The sequence below is a fragment of the Apteryx mantelli genome, chromosome 26 (genome assembly GCF_036417845.1).
Source record: "Apteryx mantelli isolate bAptMan1 chromosome 26, bAptMan1.hap1, whole genome shotgun sequence".
NCBI classification, from domain to species: domain Eukaryota; kingdom Metazoa; phylum Chordata; class Aves; order Apterygiformes; family Apterygidae; genus Apteryx; species Apteryx mantelli.
In genome coordinates, this window is record NC_090003.1 from 5,335,928 (window position 1) to 5,352,530 (window position 16,603).

Consider the following 16,603-nt stretch of genomic DNA (forward strand, 5'->3'; position numbering starts at 1 on the left):
GATTTCAGATGTTCCTACCTCCTCAGTTGTGCTGATTCAACTATTTGATAGCCATGCCAAAAAAACTGCATGTGAAACGATGTTACTTTAAAGAACCTCTCAAGTGGTAATGTACTTTGTTTTAGAAAGTGAACAAAGTCACAGAAGCACCAGTTTGGAGATCCCATGAAAATTTTCATAATCAGAATAGTGTCAAAGCCCTAAAAGACTCTCCTCTATATTTAGAAGATACCTGTGGAAATCCTTAACAGGCCTACATCAATCATGCCAAAATCTTCCCACACAATACTTTCAGAAGACAAAGCTGTGACAGTGGGGTAAGAAGAGGAAGAAAACACCCATGAAAATAAGAATAATTATTAATATGAAGACATACTGATGAAAGTTTGGCTGTTGTGTGTGTCTGTAGGCTCCTAACAAGCTACTGTAAAGTCTGTCTATATTGCATTTTAAGAACTATCACTGTGATACCAGCGCATGAAAGTATTTGTTTTCTATCTCAAAAAACACACGATGCAGCTGGAGACTTACTGCTTGCTAAGTTTGCATGTCACTTTTTCACATGTACAAAATCAAGTTTTAAAATGGCTGTCAACTGATTTGCGTTCAAGTTCTCTATCATGTAAGAGCTTACAGCATTTTTAACAAATGCAACAAAAATAGACTACATTTGATCTTTTAGTATAAATGAAACTGGAGTAAATTACACAGACTCACAATATGTAGGCATAACTGTAAAACATGCAGTTACCACTTCTGAATTTTAAGTAAGGAAATTGATTCACATGGCTCTGGATTTTAAAACAAGGGCTCATCCTATTATATTTGAAGGCAAATACTCTGTAGATTTGTAAGGAGTAAGCTGGAAATGAATCTAGTGATCCACATACAGCTGAAATGAGTTTTTCCAGGGCTGAAGGACAAATCTGAAACTTGGGTCTTAAGATGATTTCTGTACGTTTCCTGGTATTCTTGTTAATCAGTTCTTTAATGCTTCCTGATCTGAGAAGTAATAAAGGCAAAACTCAATGTCATTTTACTTGTGAAACCTGACACCCTTAGAAGAACAACACTAATACATCTTTCCATTACTTTCTTTTTTTTTTTTTTTTTTTTTGTAGAGCAATACAGAACTGCATGGGTAAAGCTTACTCTGAGCGGTCTGACACTGCAGGCCACAGCCTAATAACTGACTTGCATGTTTTGGCACTGCCTGGTTAGATGGAGAATACGGAGTAGACAAGAAGGATGTTCCTCATCCAAGCCAATTAGGGTCACACCTCCAGTAAGCTCCAAGTCCCACAGTGAAGGAATGCTCAAGTATTAAGTTTCCTATGTCTAGGGGAAGTTTGCAAAATGTAATGCCAGAGCTGACGTTGCAATATGTAATGCCTGATTGGAATCAAGAGTTGGAGTGCAGGAGGACAAGGACACACTAAATATAAATAGAGTTTCACCTGCTTGTCTGAACACGCTTGAATTTGATCCTACCACGAAATTACGGTGCAGGGCTGTCTTTACTTTCATTTGAAAGCTGGAACTCCTTCTCCCCGTGCTTCATGCATGGGCCAGGTTACCCGCCAGTTGCATGTATTAGAAAAGAATTTTATCCGCAAGTGAAACACAGTGGCTTCAACACATTAACTCTACTGCTATTTTTTAAAATACTTTCATAAGACTTTTTTTCTCCCTCCTACAGAGGAAGACAAAACAGCAGCAAATGCTTTCCACACTGAACATATCACTAGAATAGGCTATGCGCTTGCAAAAAAAATGAATGATGACCAAAATAAGACAGTTAATTAAACCGTCCTGACTTGGAAAAGAAATGATTTCTAATAGTTTCTAATGATTTCCAAATATTTCAGTTACCTTGGAACAGACAAAACAACAGGAGGCTGGTTTTAAGTCCTGACTCTCCTGTATGATCTTCTTACTAAAGATCTCCACAGATATATCTTTTAAATATAACGTTCTTTTTTCTTTTGGAGGGCGTTGGACAATATCTTGATTATGAAAAATGATCCTTATTCTCACTGAAAGCCCAGAAGGGCTAAAAAGGCAAAATATATTACTACCGAATAATAAACATTAAACTTTCACATTAACCATTCTGCCCCACAGAATGCCATAATGTTGTTCAGTAATTAAAAAGAAGGTTCAGGAGTAACTCAAATTAGCATTTATGTTTCCCTTTTTACTTATTAAGAAAAGTTCTGTCTTCAAGCAAAGCAGCTCTTTAGTTCACAAGGTAAGAGAAAATAAGTAGCTATAAAAAAAAAGATTAAGATGTTTCCATCATCTACCATTTCACCAGCAACAATGGCCTCATGCATTATGATTCAATTCTGAAGCTTGGAAAAAAGTTAACTGAATCTGCATGTTTTCACTTTACATGACTAATATTTTAAGGCCTACTGCATCAAATAAAACCTCTTGTTCATGAATATTAAATAAAGCACAACACAGCTAGTATTAGAAAGTCAGCCGATTTTTTCATCTAACACTCTTGGTACCTATTCTATGGTAGTGCAACAAAAAAGGTCCCCTCCTATCTAAAAAAGAAGCATGGTCAAAGACTTTCAGAAAGCGATATGCTCCCGCCTCTGCAGTATGACAGCCAATGCTCACCAGGAGGGCAATCATCTCCACACGCAAACTGAGAACTCATATAGCCTTTATTTCCTTCCTAGACAGTCACAATTACAAATGCAGCACAAAACCTCCAATAGCAAAACCACAGAATGGGAGTTCAAATTTACTGGTAACATTAAGTAAATAGTCATCTGAAGGAATTATATTATTTTTATAAATCAATATATATGTGAGTGTGTGTATATGTATTATGGGGTGTGTGGGTGTGTGTATACACACACACGCACACGTTGCACCATGCCTTCCCTGATCTTCACTTCTACCTCGCATAATTAACAATAAACCATTCTGGGGGCTACAGCATCTGTTATTACATAAATAAAACACTAGCAAAGGAACTTGTCAAGAATGATTTATAATGAAGTGCTGCTCTAAAGTTTAGTGGATCTCCATAATAAGAAATCATACCACATCAATTTTTTTCCATTAATCTTCTGGGTTACATATCATAATTTCTAAACAAAAACACACTTAGTGCAACATAAGATTCTCAAAAGTTATTTATCAGATAAATTTGATGTTTGTTTTAAAAAGATGAACTAGAGAAAGAAAAACAGGGCACCACATTGTCAGGACAACAAATCATCCGTTTAAACAGTTTTAAGTTGGTCAAAAAAGTAGACGCTCAGAAATAAGTCAGATATTCTTAAAAATATCCCACTTGGTAGTGTGGAACCATCCTTGACAAGAAAACACTTCTAGAAAACTTCAAAACTCACTCAAGTATTTTCACTGTTTTCTAAAAATTGACATCAACAGCATTAGTACAGAGTGCTTTTTAATACTGGTACATTAGAGGATATTTTCAAAGGGTGGATAAATCAGCAAGCATCACAGAAGTCAAAGGACTTTTCAAGACCAATAAAGGTCAAACCATCTACATAGTTTTTTCCTGGAAATACAACAATCCATGTTCAGACAGGCTATTTTTATTGAGAACTACATTGTCCAAATGCACGGTTGAGAAGTAGTGCAGAGAGGAACAGAGGTCTTGCAGCAACATACTTGGAGAAAACTCACAGCTTTTGCTGAAGTGAACACATGCGACGACTAAGAGCGCTGCTGAGTAAGCCTAACCACTACGCATTAAGATGTGATTGGGGGGGGGGGGGGGGGAGGCGGGGGCGCGCGCATGGGAAATGAAGGAGACAACTGCAAGTTCTATCAAGCTAGACTTTTACCAGCAGACTTAAAAACCGTGAGAAAGAGCTACCTGTCAGACAGGACAGTAAGATATGTACAGTGTAAACACAGAGGCTGGGCATAAATAAGACACCATTTTAAAAGCATACAACTTGCATATCTCAGTCAAAAATATTACACACAAAAGGAGGACTGAAATGAGCTTCTTAAAAGAATAAATTAAGAGTTTATATGGTGCTTTTATTTTAGGGGTGTGAAGCCCTTCCCCATTCAGACAATGAATCAGCACTGATCTTCTAAGATAGATATGCACTAGAAATACAAAGCGAAAGGGTTCAGAAGAACAGAAATAAGATATATCGGGACAGATCTAAGTCTTAGAGGCAAGAAGTCTGCAAGTGCAACTACAGGTTCCTTAGATTCCCAAGGGATTCAAGGGGGCAATTAAAGAAGACAGTGAAACACTGTAGTTGCATGAATTTTCTGTAGTAGACTTCTATTATAGATGACAGAGGGAAAGAAATTCCAATTCCAAGAGGTCTTTGATAATTATTGGCCTTAACAGAGATGTGAGTTTCTAAGAAGGATGTTATGGAATACTCAGGAGTGATAAGCCACCAGAACCAGATGGCATCCATCCCAAGGGAAAGGAAGGAAATACAGTGTAAAACAGATGAGAAACTGATGTGGATGTGCAACAAACTTAAATGCAATTCTTCTCAAACACTGCAAAAAGGTTTAACATGCTGGTTATCTTTAGGAAAGGGACCAAAAGACTAAGATTGTAATATCCACCTTTACCTGAGTTATTCTGAAGTGCACTGTGAAGCCAATTGAGAAACAACATTCAACTTTGCAGATGAAACAAAGGGAGACCAACAAGGAAGCATTTAAGTTGGAAACAAGAATTTAATCTTTGATTTCAGCTGATTGCTATGTTTAAATAATTTTGCAGAACAATCAGAATAATGGTGTTATACTTTTTTTTTTTTTTTTTAATGCTATAGGGGAATGTTTTAGATCTTATCCTTATTCCACACTGGTCTGTTGCAGGAAATCAGACTAAAGAATCAACACGCTCCATTAAACACACGTCACACAGAAGAAACAAAACAATGAAAGTGGTTTTGGCTAACGTGACATAAGTAATATAATTTGCATGTTAAGAACACAGGTGTTTTAGCTTAATTGTAAATATCAAATTATACATCTCTAACCATGGACTTGGCCAGTTACAAACTGGTCTACAGCTTACACACACTGAGCTTTTTTAATGCCTGAAGTATTTGATATGGTGCATAAAAGGGTATCAGAGTTCTGCAATAGCTTCATGTAAGGAGATGCTTTACTGAGAGCAAAGAATCAGTTAAACATATTTAACAGATGTCATTAATTTAATAAGAGTCAGTTTTACCCACTTTAAGAGAATAACCAGATAACAACATGCTTAGGATACTATTTCCCTAAAGGAACAGACAGTTTGTTCTGTTGTAGTGATTATCACTTGATTCCCGATATGTGTAGAACCTTGCAGACAGTTGTTATAAGAATTTTATAAATAAATGTCTAAAAACCACACAGCTGTAAATAATTACACCATAGCAAACAGAGGCAAAGATCAATATTGTTGTTAGGGGGTGGTGTTATTTTACATTAACTAACTGCAGGAGTACAACATACTAAGTTGTTTTTCTGGTGGTATCACTCGATGATTTATCTTAACTGAATGAAAACAAGTTTTTTGAGCCTCGGGAACTGTGAGCAAAGTGATGTATGAGTCACTGTAGATAGCTACACTGCTGGACACTGAGGCAGAACAGTCTTAAAACTACTTTTCAGAAAGGGTATCTTTAAAAATTAAATCTGAAGCCCCACACAGTATCCTCCCTTGGCAGTTTCACAAAAAAACATGCTCAACTGAAGCTGCTCCTAGCTTACAGTCCTATCAACTGGATATGGGTCCTGTCCATATGTAGCGTGATGGCCCCTGAAGTGTTCTACAGGTTTAGCTAGACGCTCATTCAGGAAAGGGCATGTCCTGTCCTATCCTTTCCAAAGTTTTCACAAGCGGAAATAATTAGAATGTAGCAAAAAATCATGAAGATGACAGAACAGAACTCAACTGTTCAGGCCAAGATATGTTTTGTGGATATGAGTTGACATAAAAAGAGGAAAAACTGTGTGTTGGTAAAGTCAGAAGATGTGACAATGTTCCCTCAGAGTAACAAAGCACCAGTTACACAGAAGGAAACAACAAAGATGCAACAAAGGTCGGCTTAGAGATTTCACTATGCTACTAAAGACCACAGAATGCCAGACATGAGTTTTTTCAGCCTGATTCTTAAGATACCATTTCACACATCATTATTTACTGACTGTTAGTGGCCGGGGGCAGGGGAAGATAAACAACCCACACCACACCACAGTAATTGTGGCCGCGCTGAAAGAAACTGCGTAAGCATCTCAAAGTACATATGCATCTACATAAGCACCTAGTAATACTAACTACACATATTATGTTTATGCAAGAGATAATTGGACATATATGCATCAAAATATAAATGATAATGAAGACTGGATCACGTCTGGGAAAAATTCCACAGGGGAAGGGGATTACGGCAATAGAATTTCCTTGTATGAAGCAACTAATACTATTCTACAGCTAGAAGCTAGCTGGACTGAATGAGAAGCCCAATGGCCAGGTCAGGTGTCAGTACAGTAAGTAACCTTTCCAGCTGGCGTACTTCACTCGAGCTGCTTCCTGTACAGAACATTCACACTCTGCTCTTACAGCCATCACCCAAAAACTTGTCACTGAAATTTTATCTACTAAATATTTTATGGGCACTACACACCTTTAGTAGTTAACAAATAAAGACAAAGGCTATTTTTCCATACAGTAGTTCTGTATACTTACTGTATTGAGTGCATTAAGTGTAGTGTCATCACGGGAGGCTGCAACGCAACCATCTTCTGTAGATCCTCCATCACACATGCCTGCAAAAGCTGCCATGCTCCTTTATAGTTTGAGGAGGAAAAAAAAAAAAACACGTTTAAATGCTTCAACTTGTTTGATGGACAGGTGCAATACACAAACAGTATATTTACATCATAAATCACAGATTTCAGCACCTTGCAATACTGCAGAAACAAGTAAAATGAGGCACCACATGAACATTACCATTTATTATGCAAACCTGAGTCACCTGAATAATTAATAATTCAGACTTAAAAAAACAATCCAAGTGGATTTTATCAATTAAAAAAAAAATCTGCACTGCAGTAGTGGCAAAACCTGATCAGTATTATGGGGGAGATAACCTGCATGCACGAGGACAGTCTTGCCAGAGACAGCACACCAGTCATTGTATTTTTTAGTTTCATTATGCTAGAAAACTTTTAGATTGCAGATTCCCCACAACACTAATTTCTTGCAAACCAGAAGCGATTTATTTACTCACATTCCAAAGTGTTATGAGGCCCACTAATGTAGACACCTGATATTCCTTTGTCTGATTAACCTACTAGGCATACCAGAGATCTGTATCAAACTGAAATACAAACTAGAGCTCATTAAAGAAAAATATTTAGTCCTTGAAGAAATCCTATTCTTCCAGGGTTAATCCACTCATAGCAGTTACTTCCCTTGTTACACAATACACTTAATGCTTCTACTATTGTGCTAGCATATGCTACTGGCTTTGTGTTTTAAATTCCAAAGTAAAAGCCAATGGAGATGTTCTGTGTTGGCCTGACATCGTCAAAACAGAGTATCCTTGTATCAAACTGATTGTTTCAGTTTGTCTGGTTGACATCCAGGCTACAACGAAAAGGAATACGAAGGAGTGACATAGCCAACCACACACAGGCAGCGGCCCATTTTTCCACTAGAGCGCTCTGAAGACATTGGGACTACCACGACTGTAATTACCTTGCTGCCCTAAGGTACATAAGCAAGTCACAGTCATTGACTCCTGGCATCCACACAAGTTCCTCATGCTGTGTCACGGTGTCACCATCCGGGGAAGGAAATGGCTGCAGATCAGGAAGCTTAGCCTAGAAAAAATGAAAAGTACACACAAGTGGTGTTAATAATGGTCAAGGTGTGCATTCCCTGGGATAATACCATCTCATTGATGGAAGATACTTGACAACAGCTGGTGAAGTGATTTGATCCAAGTTTCAGAAGTTTATGGGAAATTGGGTAGTCAAGCCCACATCTAATCACTTCATCCAAGCATTCCTTCTTTTAAAAGGACAATTGATTTTCTTACCATTACACACAGGGTTAGCACCATCTCTCAGTCCACCAGTATCAAAGCCCTTCTGTATATATACATGCCAAGCATAATCAGCTCTCTAGAAGCACCACAGCTTAGAATTAAACCATTTTGTACTGCATATGTAGTCCTCCATTATATAAATCAAACATTGTGGGGCAGTTTACCCTCAAGGAGGCAAACAGTTTTCACCTGTCAAAAAAATGCTGTTACAACTCCTTTTTGACATATTGATATAACATACCGCTATGAAAGACAGGAAGAATGTGGCTAGCTCAGATGTGTTCCATTTCAATTCCTCAGTAAAAAACCCACACATTTGACATTAAGTTTACAAAGAAGTTCTCAGTAAATTATTAAAGCCCCAAAGTGAACCAAAAGAAATTTCCTAAAAGTGAGAGAGTTCGGTGAAAGGAACTCTGCCACTAAATGAGTATCAAACTGTACCTAGAGACCTAATTAGCATCTTTAGTCACCTACTGCAATAGGATAAAATAGCTGAGAGCCTCTTCGGAAACAGCTTTTAAAAGCCCTATAATTACCTCCTATACTTACAACACTGAACATATGTGAGAGGCAACATTTATACATAACCAGTAATTACAAGTCACAGGTTCAGATGTCTTTCATGTTCTGCTCTTTCATCTGTACTTTATTTTACTTCTTCCCTGGGAAAACCTATGTGTCATTGAACTTCTCTTCTGGAGAAGGATAAGCAAGCATTCTCGTCGAGAGATGAGAAATCTTATCAAGAAAGAATCAGGAAGAAATCTCTTCAAGATGAGACTTCTATGAGAGCTATGCATGCTAGTAACCTCCTTCCAGTGACCAGGGTCACCAGCACTAGCACTCATCCTTCTGTACCCTAGGAACATGCTTAGTTACTAGAGTTACTCCCAAGAACACCACCTCTGGTCATTAATTTGTTAGATTAAAGTTTTCATAGGAGAACACTTAGCAGAGACCCACTAACCACTCTCCTCCTCATATGCATGAGAATTTTGAGAACAAGCATGCTTCTAAAAAACATTTACCTTCACTTGTGTCCATAGTTGCTATTACAATATAAGCAGTGGTTTGAGACAGCTGTGTACTCGGTGTAATAACAAACCAACAGTCCTCTACTCTGTATAGCATGTCTGATTTGAGGAAAAGGAAGGTAACAGCTATTCAGCAGAACCCAAGAGCAGGATCTCAGGGTTTTGGTTTTGGATCTGCTATGTATACCTTATGCTGAGCAAGGTGAGTGGAGGGAAGCAAATCCATATGCTGAGTTAACGAAGCTCAGCAAAATTGTAGAAGAGGATATGTTCATACTTTCCACAGACTGAATCAGACTACAAAGGAAAGTGATCTTCAATCCTCCTACCTCAGCCAAAACCTAGGAACAAGATATAATCTCGAGAGATATGGCTATGTTAATTAACAAGATGAGAATATACCTTCTTAGCAAGGATACCTGTCAGGAATGTGGATGCTCAGCAAGTGAGTGAAAGGACTATAGAAGTTTAAGATATTGAGCAATCAAAAGTTAAATGTATTCTAATTTAGTGGGCCTTCTTTGTACCTAATTCTTTCCATCCATAAACGTATCTGGTAATTATACCTTACAGCACAAGTGACTCATACCTGCCAAAATATTAGATGAGAATCTGAAATGAAAGTTGCTTTGGAGGTACCATTTACAGTACTTGTATTATGACTAATGAAAAGAATCATCGAGGTTTAATTACCAAGAACTTTTTTCTTTAAATACAAAACATCTTCAAGGATGTCACACAAATTACGCAAATGTTTATTTTCCCTAGATGTTTAACAAGACTTAGAAATTCATCACTCGGACCCAACAAACCTATCACTTAGCACAAAGTCAATCCTACAGGTAGAGAGGGGCACTCAGTTCCCAGTGACAGACCTGGCCTCAGTTGTCAGAAGCAGTTGTTCACTGAAAGCAGCTGTATGTTAATGCTCTTTAAGAGCAGATTATTTTCAATGCTCATGAAGGATTTCTCCCAAATAAATTAGAACCAATGTCCCAAACTAACATTGAAGTCCTAACCTCATTCTGCTTCCCAGTGAACTCATTCAAAATGCTTTCTTAATTTCTGTTTTAAGAACTCAAAATGACTAAAGGTACTACACTGGTTTTAAGATCTTACTTTTTTTTTTCCCCTCCCTTCCTTCTCACAGCCACCAAATCATAAAACTGAGGCTTCCCCATCTTTAAAATCTAAACTTATCCTGTCTTCAAAGGATCAGAAGGTAAAAAGAAAACCTACATAAAAAAATTGCTGGAAAATACAAATAAGATACTATACGGACATAAAAGATATTTTAATAACACTCCAAAATTACAGTGCCTCCCAGTTAGAGAATTTCAACTGTGCTTCGTATCAAAATGATCCAAAGAAAAAGGGTGAGGATCATCTAACCTCTTGCCCGACAGGAGGAGATAGTCTGGTGGTGCTGTTAGCACATGGCAGCAGAGGAAGAGGGTATTTAGAAACAGGTCTGTCCCTAGCAGCTGCCAAAACTGCTCCACTTATAAACAGTGCTTTCATTTTAAGACAACAACTATTGAATGACTAAACACACAAGGCCCCAATGACTCGTATGGTGAAGTAGCACAATTGCCCATGCTCAATTTACCAGGCAAAAATTAGAAGAGAGCATGCACAAGTACAAGTGTAAGCATGGGTCAACTAGGACACGCAAAGTGTCAGACCTGACACCAGACTGACACCTGACAACCATGAAAGGGAAGGCAAATTTACAGCTAAGCCTGTATCAGCTATATTAACAGATACACTTAAAAGTCCTGTATCCTTCCTTAAAACACGTAAACATCTATGTGTGCCTTAAACAGAACAAGTGGCTAGAAACATGTCCTTTAGGTATTAATAGAAACAAAATCCCTTACCTGATGACTGGGTCCAACTCTGATTTCACCTTGAGTACTGTTTAACCTCCTAGCGCAAAAGAAAAAAGCAGGAAAGAGTAAGAATTATGATTAACAACATTTAGGATCATATTCTGCATGATTCACCACTGCATTTCTAATGCAAATGGAAGAGAAGCAAAAATGCATTAAAAATATGTATTTATATATATATAAAATTCTGGAGTATAACAGCACACACTGCAAATGCTAGAGACCTATGGGACATGCCTGGAGCTTTTGGTCAAGCAGCAAGCAGCTTAAATCAAGAGGAGGATAATTCCCTAGTATGACCTGTCCTCACAGCAGCAAGAAGGCATCAGGCAGCGGATATTAGGACATGCATCCACCTCCTTTTTGAATGTTTAGACCCATGCAACACAGCTCAATGTAACACTGACTTCTAATCAAGATCCTTTTAAAGTCTCTACAGTCCTCCAAAGCTTTGAACTGCTCTATGCTTCAGTCAGCCAACTCAAAACCCTGTTATGCGGAGAAACACCTTCCGGCAGGCATCCGACTTTTACTAGTACTATATTCTATTCAATGCCCATTTCAACACTAAACCTAAAATAACACAGTCCACATGCTAAGCGCTATCCTGCAGATCAATACAAGGGAAGTATCATCTTGCCTTATGAACACCTTTGTGGTGATTTTCAATCTGAAAGAGAAAGTTTTAAATAAAAATGTTTGGGGTATTAATTTTTGAAGGACACAGAACCTTGAGTTACCAGAATCCGCAAAAATGATTCCTCTTCTTCCAGTCAGAGTTCATGAAAAACCACCAGTCAAGTGACTTTGGATCTCACACCCAAAACTATCTAGCTCTCATTTTAGGAAGTTAAATGAATTACTGCTGCTGTTATTCATTTGCTAAGATCACATCAGACAGCATCACAGAAGCATGGAAAATGTAAGAGCAAGAAAACATGCCCTGTAATATTTGGTTGAAAGGAAGTAGAAGTGAATTTGATTTATTTCAGCCAAAGAGGGTCTCCCTTCTACATATTACACTTGGCCCTCCTATTCTTCAGCCATGTTGAAAAGATATTTATATCAAGAACTAAAGACTCCAGAGTTGTTCTCCATGTAGCGAGGATTATACTCTGAAGGGTTCTGCACTGATCGCACCATTGGTTGCAGTCACTGAAACATCACATCCCATGGTAGAAAACTCTACTCTGTCTTTTATGCTGCAAGAGAAGAACTCCGGCAATAACAGAAGTTAAAGATAGCCAATATAAACCAGTATAACACCTCTGACATGACAGCAGTTATTTTTCTTATTAACTTCTGAAAAGGCTAACTTAAGGCTAACAAAATCACATCTTTATTACTAACATCTGTCCATTGATTCTTTTTCTTTGTAAAATATATTACAATATAAGGAGCAAAAAGCTGCATACCAAAAGTATTTACTGGAAATACTGATTTTTCAAGGGCTACAACTTAATACATAGGGCCTGATTTTAGAGAAGACTTCACAGACCTCTGCTGTAACCTCACATATTCAGCCCTTGTCAAGAGCCAAACCACTAGCTACAACGGCACTTGTGCTTGCATATTTGTATTTGGGGTACTGAACGCAGCCACAGCCAAAAAACTTAAGTCACCTTCCAAGACTCCTATAAGATAGCATAACCATATCAAAGGAAATTCAAAATTCTGAAGATATTCTTTTTTCCTACAAATTGTGCTTATTTAAACACATAGACATCTTTTATTTACATTCTACATGTTACATAAAACGGTCCACAAAATTCATAGCCATCATTTTAAATAAAGACAAACTTTTGAATTAAACACTTCAATGACTGCAAGACATTTAAGCGAGTCTCAACCCACTGGCAAGAAAGTGTGCACACACATCCACAAACCGAACAGATAACTGTCTTTAACTTGGCAACAGCAAGCTTTAATTAATCTTGCAAGTTGCTGTTACAGGAATAGTGACATCCATTTACAAGTAAGCTGCTGCCTTGTAGGGTTTCTTCTTATGATCACTGTCAGCACAGAAGGGTGAATAAGTGAGGAAGAGAAAGAATTTCCTCTAAACCATAAAAATTAAAATCAAGACTGTAATTGCTAGCCCCATGCTAAACCAACAACAGAAAATTCAAACTGTCAAGGATATCACTAGAAGTTACAAAGGCTATTACTGTACTTACCGGAGATTTTTTGAGGTGGTCATTTGCACTTTTATAACCATTTTCATCTCAAAGTATGTTGCAAACTTATAATGAATTAAACTTCACCTTACTGGTAATTCTGAAAATTTTATTCATCACTGTTGCACAAGGGGGGGAAAACTACATCAATTGACACTGAAAGGACTTTATCCAAGAGAACATAACAGGAGGACCTGTCAGACAGGAACAAAAACCGGTTTTGCAAAAACCCAGTCCTTATGTTCTGATATCTAAACAACGCTTTCCTCCTTGGAAGCAGATCTACACTAAATAATATGTGCCAAAAGTCTCCTGAAAAGAATGAGAACGTGTCAAAATGTTCTTCTCTCCTAATGGATACTTCTGCAAGGTATGACCCGACCCTGTTCCCTTGTTTGCAGGTTATAGAAGAAATGACTGAACTAGAAAACAAGTTTTATATTTACAGAGTTGAAATGAAATATTATGACACATTTCTCAGCTATAAGGAGTCAGAATTTTTCCTGGTAAGGAACAAAGGGGAAACAGACAACAGAAAAAGCTGATGTTCTTGCTTTATTCCCAGAACTCGTTTTAAAGCCAGCATCTCTACTAGTCAGTGCAAGTCAAACCCAAAACATGTCTACACAGTGTCTGCCAGGTACAATGCTTCACACACTAGCCAAAGGCTGTACAAATAGATTTTGTACTTAAATGGAAAATTAAGGTGTTTTTTTTTTTTTTTGGGGGGGGGGGGTTAGGTAGGAAAAAAAATCCCAGAGATGGAGTAATGGCTGCCCTAGCTAACCTTGCTTCCACTCTCTGCCTCTGCTTCACAGGTTTGGACAGTGAGAAAAACAAACATATCCACTCTTCATTCCAGAGTACCTTTCTGCCCCACGACTCAGTGTCCTGAAAGAGGACTAGCAAAAATATCTCAATGAGGTCTCAGAAGACCATTGCAAAGAGGCTCAACTGCGACCGTGGACACGGACTTGCCTCAGCTATCAGTCCCAGTGAGCAGAGGACGTTCAGACCCTCAGCTGCATGCTAACAGCCAGCAGAAATAAAGAATTTTTGCATCTCATGATGCCATCATGGAATAGTTGTTTTTCCTTGCATCAAAACTGGAACACACTAAAGTACTATAAAGCTGGAAAATTCTCAACTGTTTGCTAGGAAACAGTTTTTCTCTAATAAATCCCCCAGAACTACAGACCTGCATCTGAACAGAAAAGTGTAGAAACAAAAGTAGAAGTAGAACCAAAGCTTGAAAAGGAAATATATCCCTCATGGGAAGGGTCATGTGGTTCACTGGTTAAAACATTACCCACTTATTTTAGCCTCTAAATATATTGTTTCAAGTACTCAAGTAAGGAACATAATCCTCTACAGCTTTTGCTGTATTGCAAAACTATTGCAGACCCTCAGAATTAGCAAGTTCAGCTGAAAAAGCCCAGAATCTTATTTAGATGACCAAGGCCAAGAACTGAGAGTCCTGGTGTTGCCCGTGCAAAGAATAATGGAATAAAGCAAGATACAGTTCAACCAAGAAAACAATTATTTTTCAGATTCACATTCTATTCAGGTTTTCCATTAAAAAAGTTTTATGAGCCAGTAACATTTTTGTACCTTATGCTTATACAAACCTAGATAATTCCACACTAAAGTGAGTATTAATCTTTTATTAAATGTTAAGTAAAACAAACAGCAGTCAAAATATTCCCCAACTCCCGATTCCTTCGCTTGCATCACACTGATTATGAATAATAAAACATTTTATTTAAGAATCAAAACTGCACAGGCTGCAGCATCCTATACGTAATTGCAAAGATGGGAGCAAAGTTCTGGATGGGACTTAGGCTCTTAACCGCATTCACGTGGAGTTAGCTGGGGAAAGCCAATAAGGCTATCTCACCGTCACATGAAAATCACATGTCAAGAGAGAAATTTCTCTGCACCTTTTCATCACTCATTTACCATTCCCTGATTGCATGCCCACCCCAAAGGTAAGCAACTGGACTGACGGAAGACTTCAGCTGCTGCGCAGCAGCTATTTGTTGAAGGGACAGAAAGCTCTTTCAGCCTGCACTGCAGCACGCTTTTAAAAGCCACAGAGCTGATTACCCTGCAAGGGCACACAGTCCGTTAAACACTTTTCAGACAGTTTCCGCCTCCCCAGGAATGGGCTGCAAATGGAAAGAAAATTCTTGCTATGGAAACTAAAACGCACTGTAGACTTCTAAACTAAATTATATTGGTGGAAAGCAATTACAATAATAATGGAAAGGCGCTCTGTGTTTATTCTATGGGAAAGGGAAAAAAGAGTACCCGACGCTGAATATGAAATCTGACACAAAAGAAACTGATGTAACAAAGCAGTATCCATAGCAACAACAACTTAATATTTCAGTCCTCTTCAGCTGCAGTGGATTAAATATAATGACAAGATGTTCCCTTTGAAAAGTAACCTGTTGCCATGGCAACGTTGTATTCTGCGAAGTAAACAGGGGCTGGTCAGAAAGGAGATGGAAGCCTGCGACTGAATATCAAAAAGGCAAGAAGTCTCCGTAGCAGAGCAGGGCAAAACACAAGCACTCTCTAATCCGAGGGGGGCTTGTTCCAGACAGTTCGGAGAGGAGAGAGGATGTTAAGTTCAATAAAGCTTTGTCCTTTCAATTCTAAAGCAACAGGGGAGGTTGGAGGTTGAAGGCCAAAAGCAGCACTGCTGAGAGAGAGCAGTTCAGGCAAGGATGAGAAAGCAAGAGGAGACAGTACAGGGTGCTGCAGAGCTTCAGTTTATCTGCGTTAGGAAGAAGGAAAAAGGAGGAGCAAGGCTGGCAGCAACAGTCCCTGCCTGATTTCTAACGCAAACAAGTTCAACCCTCTGTCTACTCATCTGTCTCCTTGCCTTTACTGTGCATCAGACTTGTACCATTTACACAAAAGTTGACACAACCGGTTGTCTTTGCCCCTGAAATTAGCGCGGAATTGTGATACCATTAAGGACTGAAACATGGCAACAGAAGAACTGCAACGATGAGAGTTTGAGCTGCAGTGAAGTACACTAGCTCAGCTCCGAGGACAAGCTCAGGATCAGGACTTGCAACCCCAACTGCTATTATTGTATTGCCAGGACCTTATAGGAGTCAAGGCTGGAAGAGCAGCAGAAGTCGGAGTCTGGAGACACTGGCAAAACGCAGTTGTAGATTTACGTGTAATGCTTTTCTGCACTGCCCTGACTTTGTGCCATCCTTGACATGAGCCGAGTTAGCTCTTTACCCAGCACCTTGAGCTGGGAAGCCAGGCTTCTGAAAGCAACTAGGTGGGGAGCTTACTCAAGGTAGGCTTTCGAGGTCAGGGATCATACGTACGAGGTATAATCTTAGAAACTGTGATACTGCTGCTTTCATGTTTTCCTTTTTACTACCAAAGTT

The 16,603-nt window shown here is 38.6% G+C and overlaps 1 protein-coding gene across 2 annotated transcripts in view; it reads right to left on the bottom strand.

The window, feature by feature from the left end:
• The window catches only part of RERE (arginine-glutamic acid dipeptide repeats), a 174,220-nt gene that overhangs the window by 94,814 nt on the left and 62,803 nt on the right, over positions 1–16,603 (bottom strand). For both annotated transcript variants that reach the window (XM_067310840.1, XM_067310839.1), the window contains exons 6-8: positions 10,999–11,047; positions 7,730–7,854; positions 6,716–6,815 (exon numbers count right to left, since the gene is read on the bottom strand). In XM_067310840.1, coding sequence (XP_067166941.1) covers positions 6,716–6,815; positions 7,730–7,854; positions 10,999–11,047 — 274 coding nt within the window. The remainder of the gene's footprint in view (positions 1–6,715; positions 6,816–7,729; positions 7,855–10,998; positions 11,048–16,603) is intronic.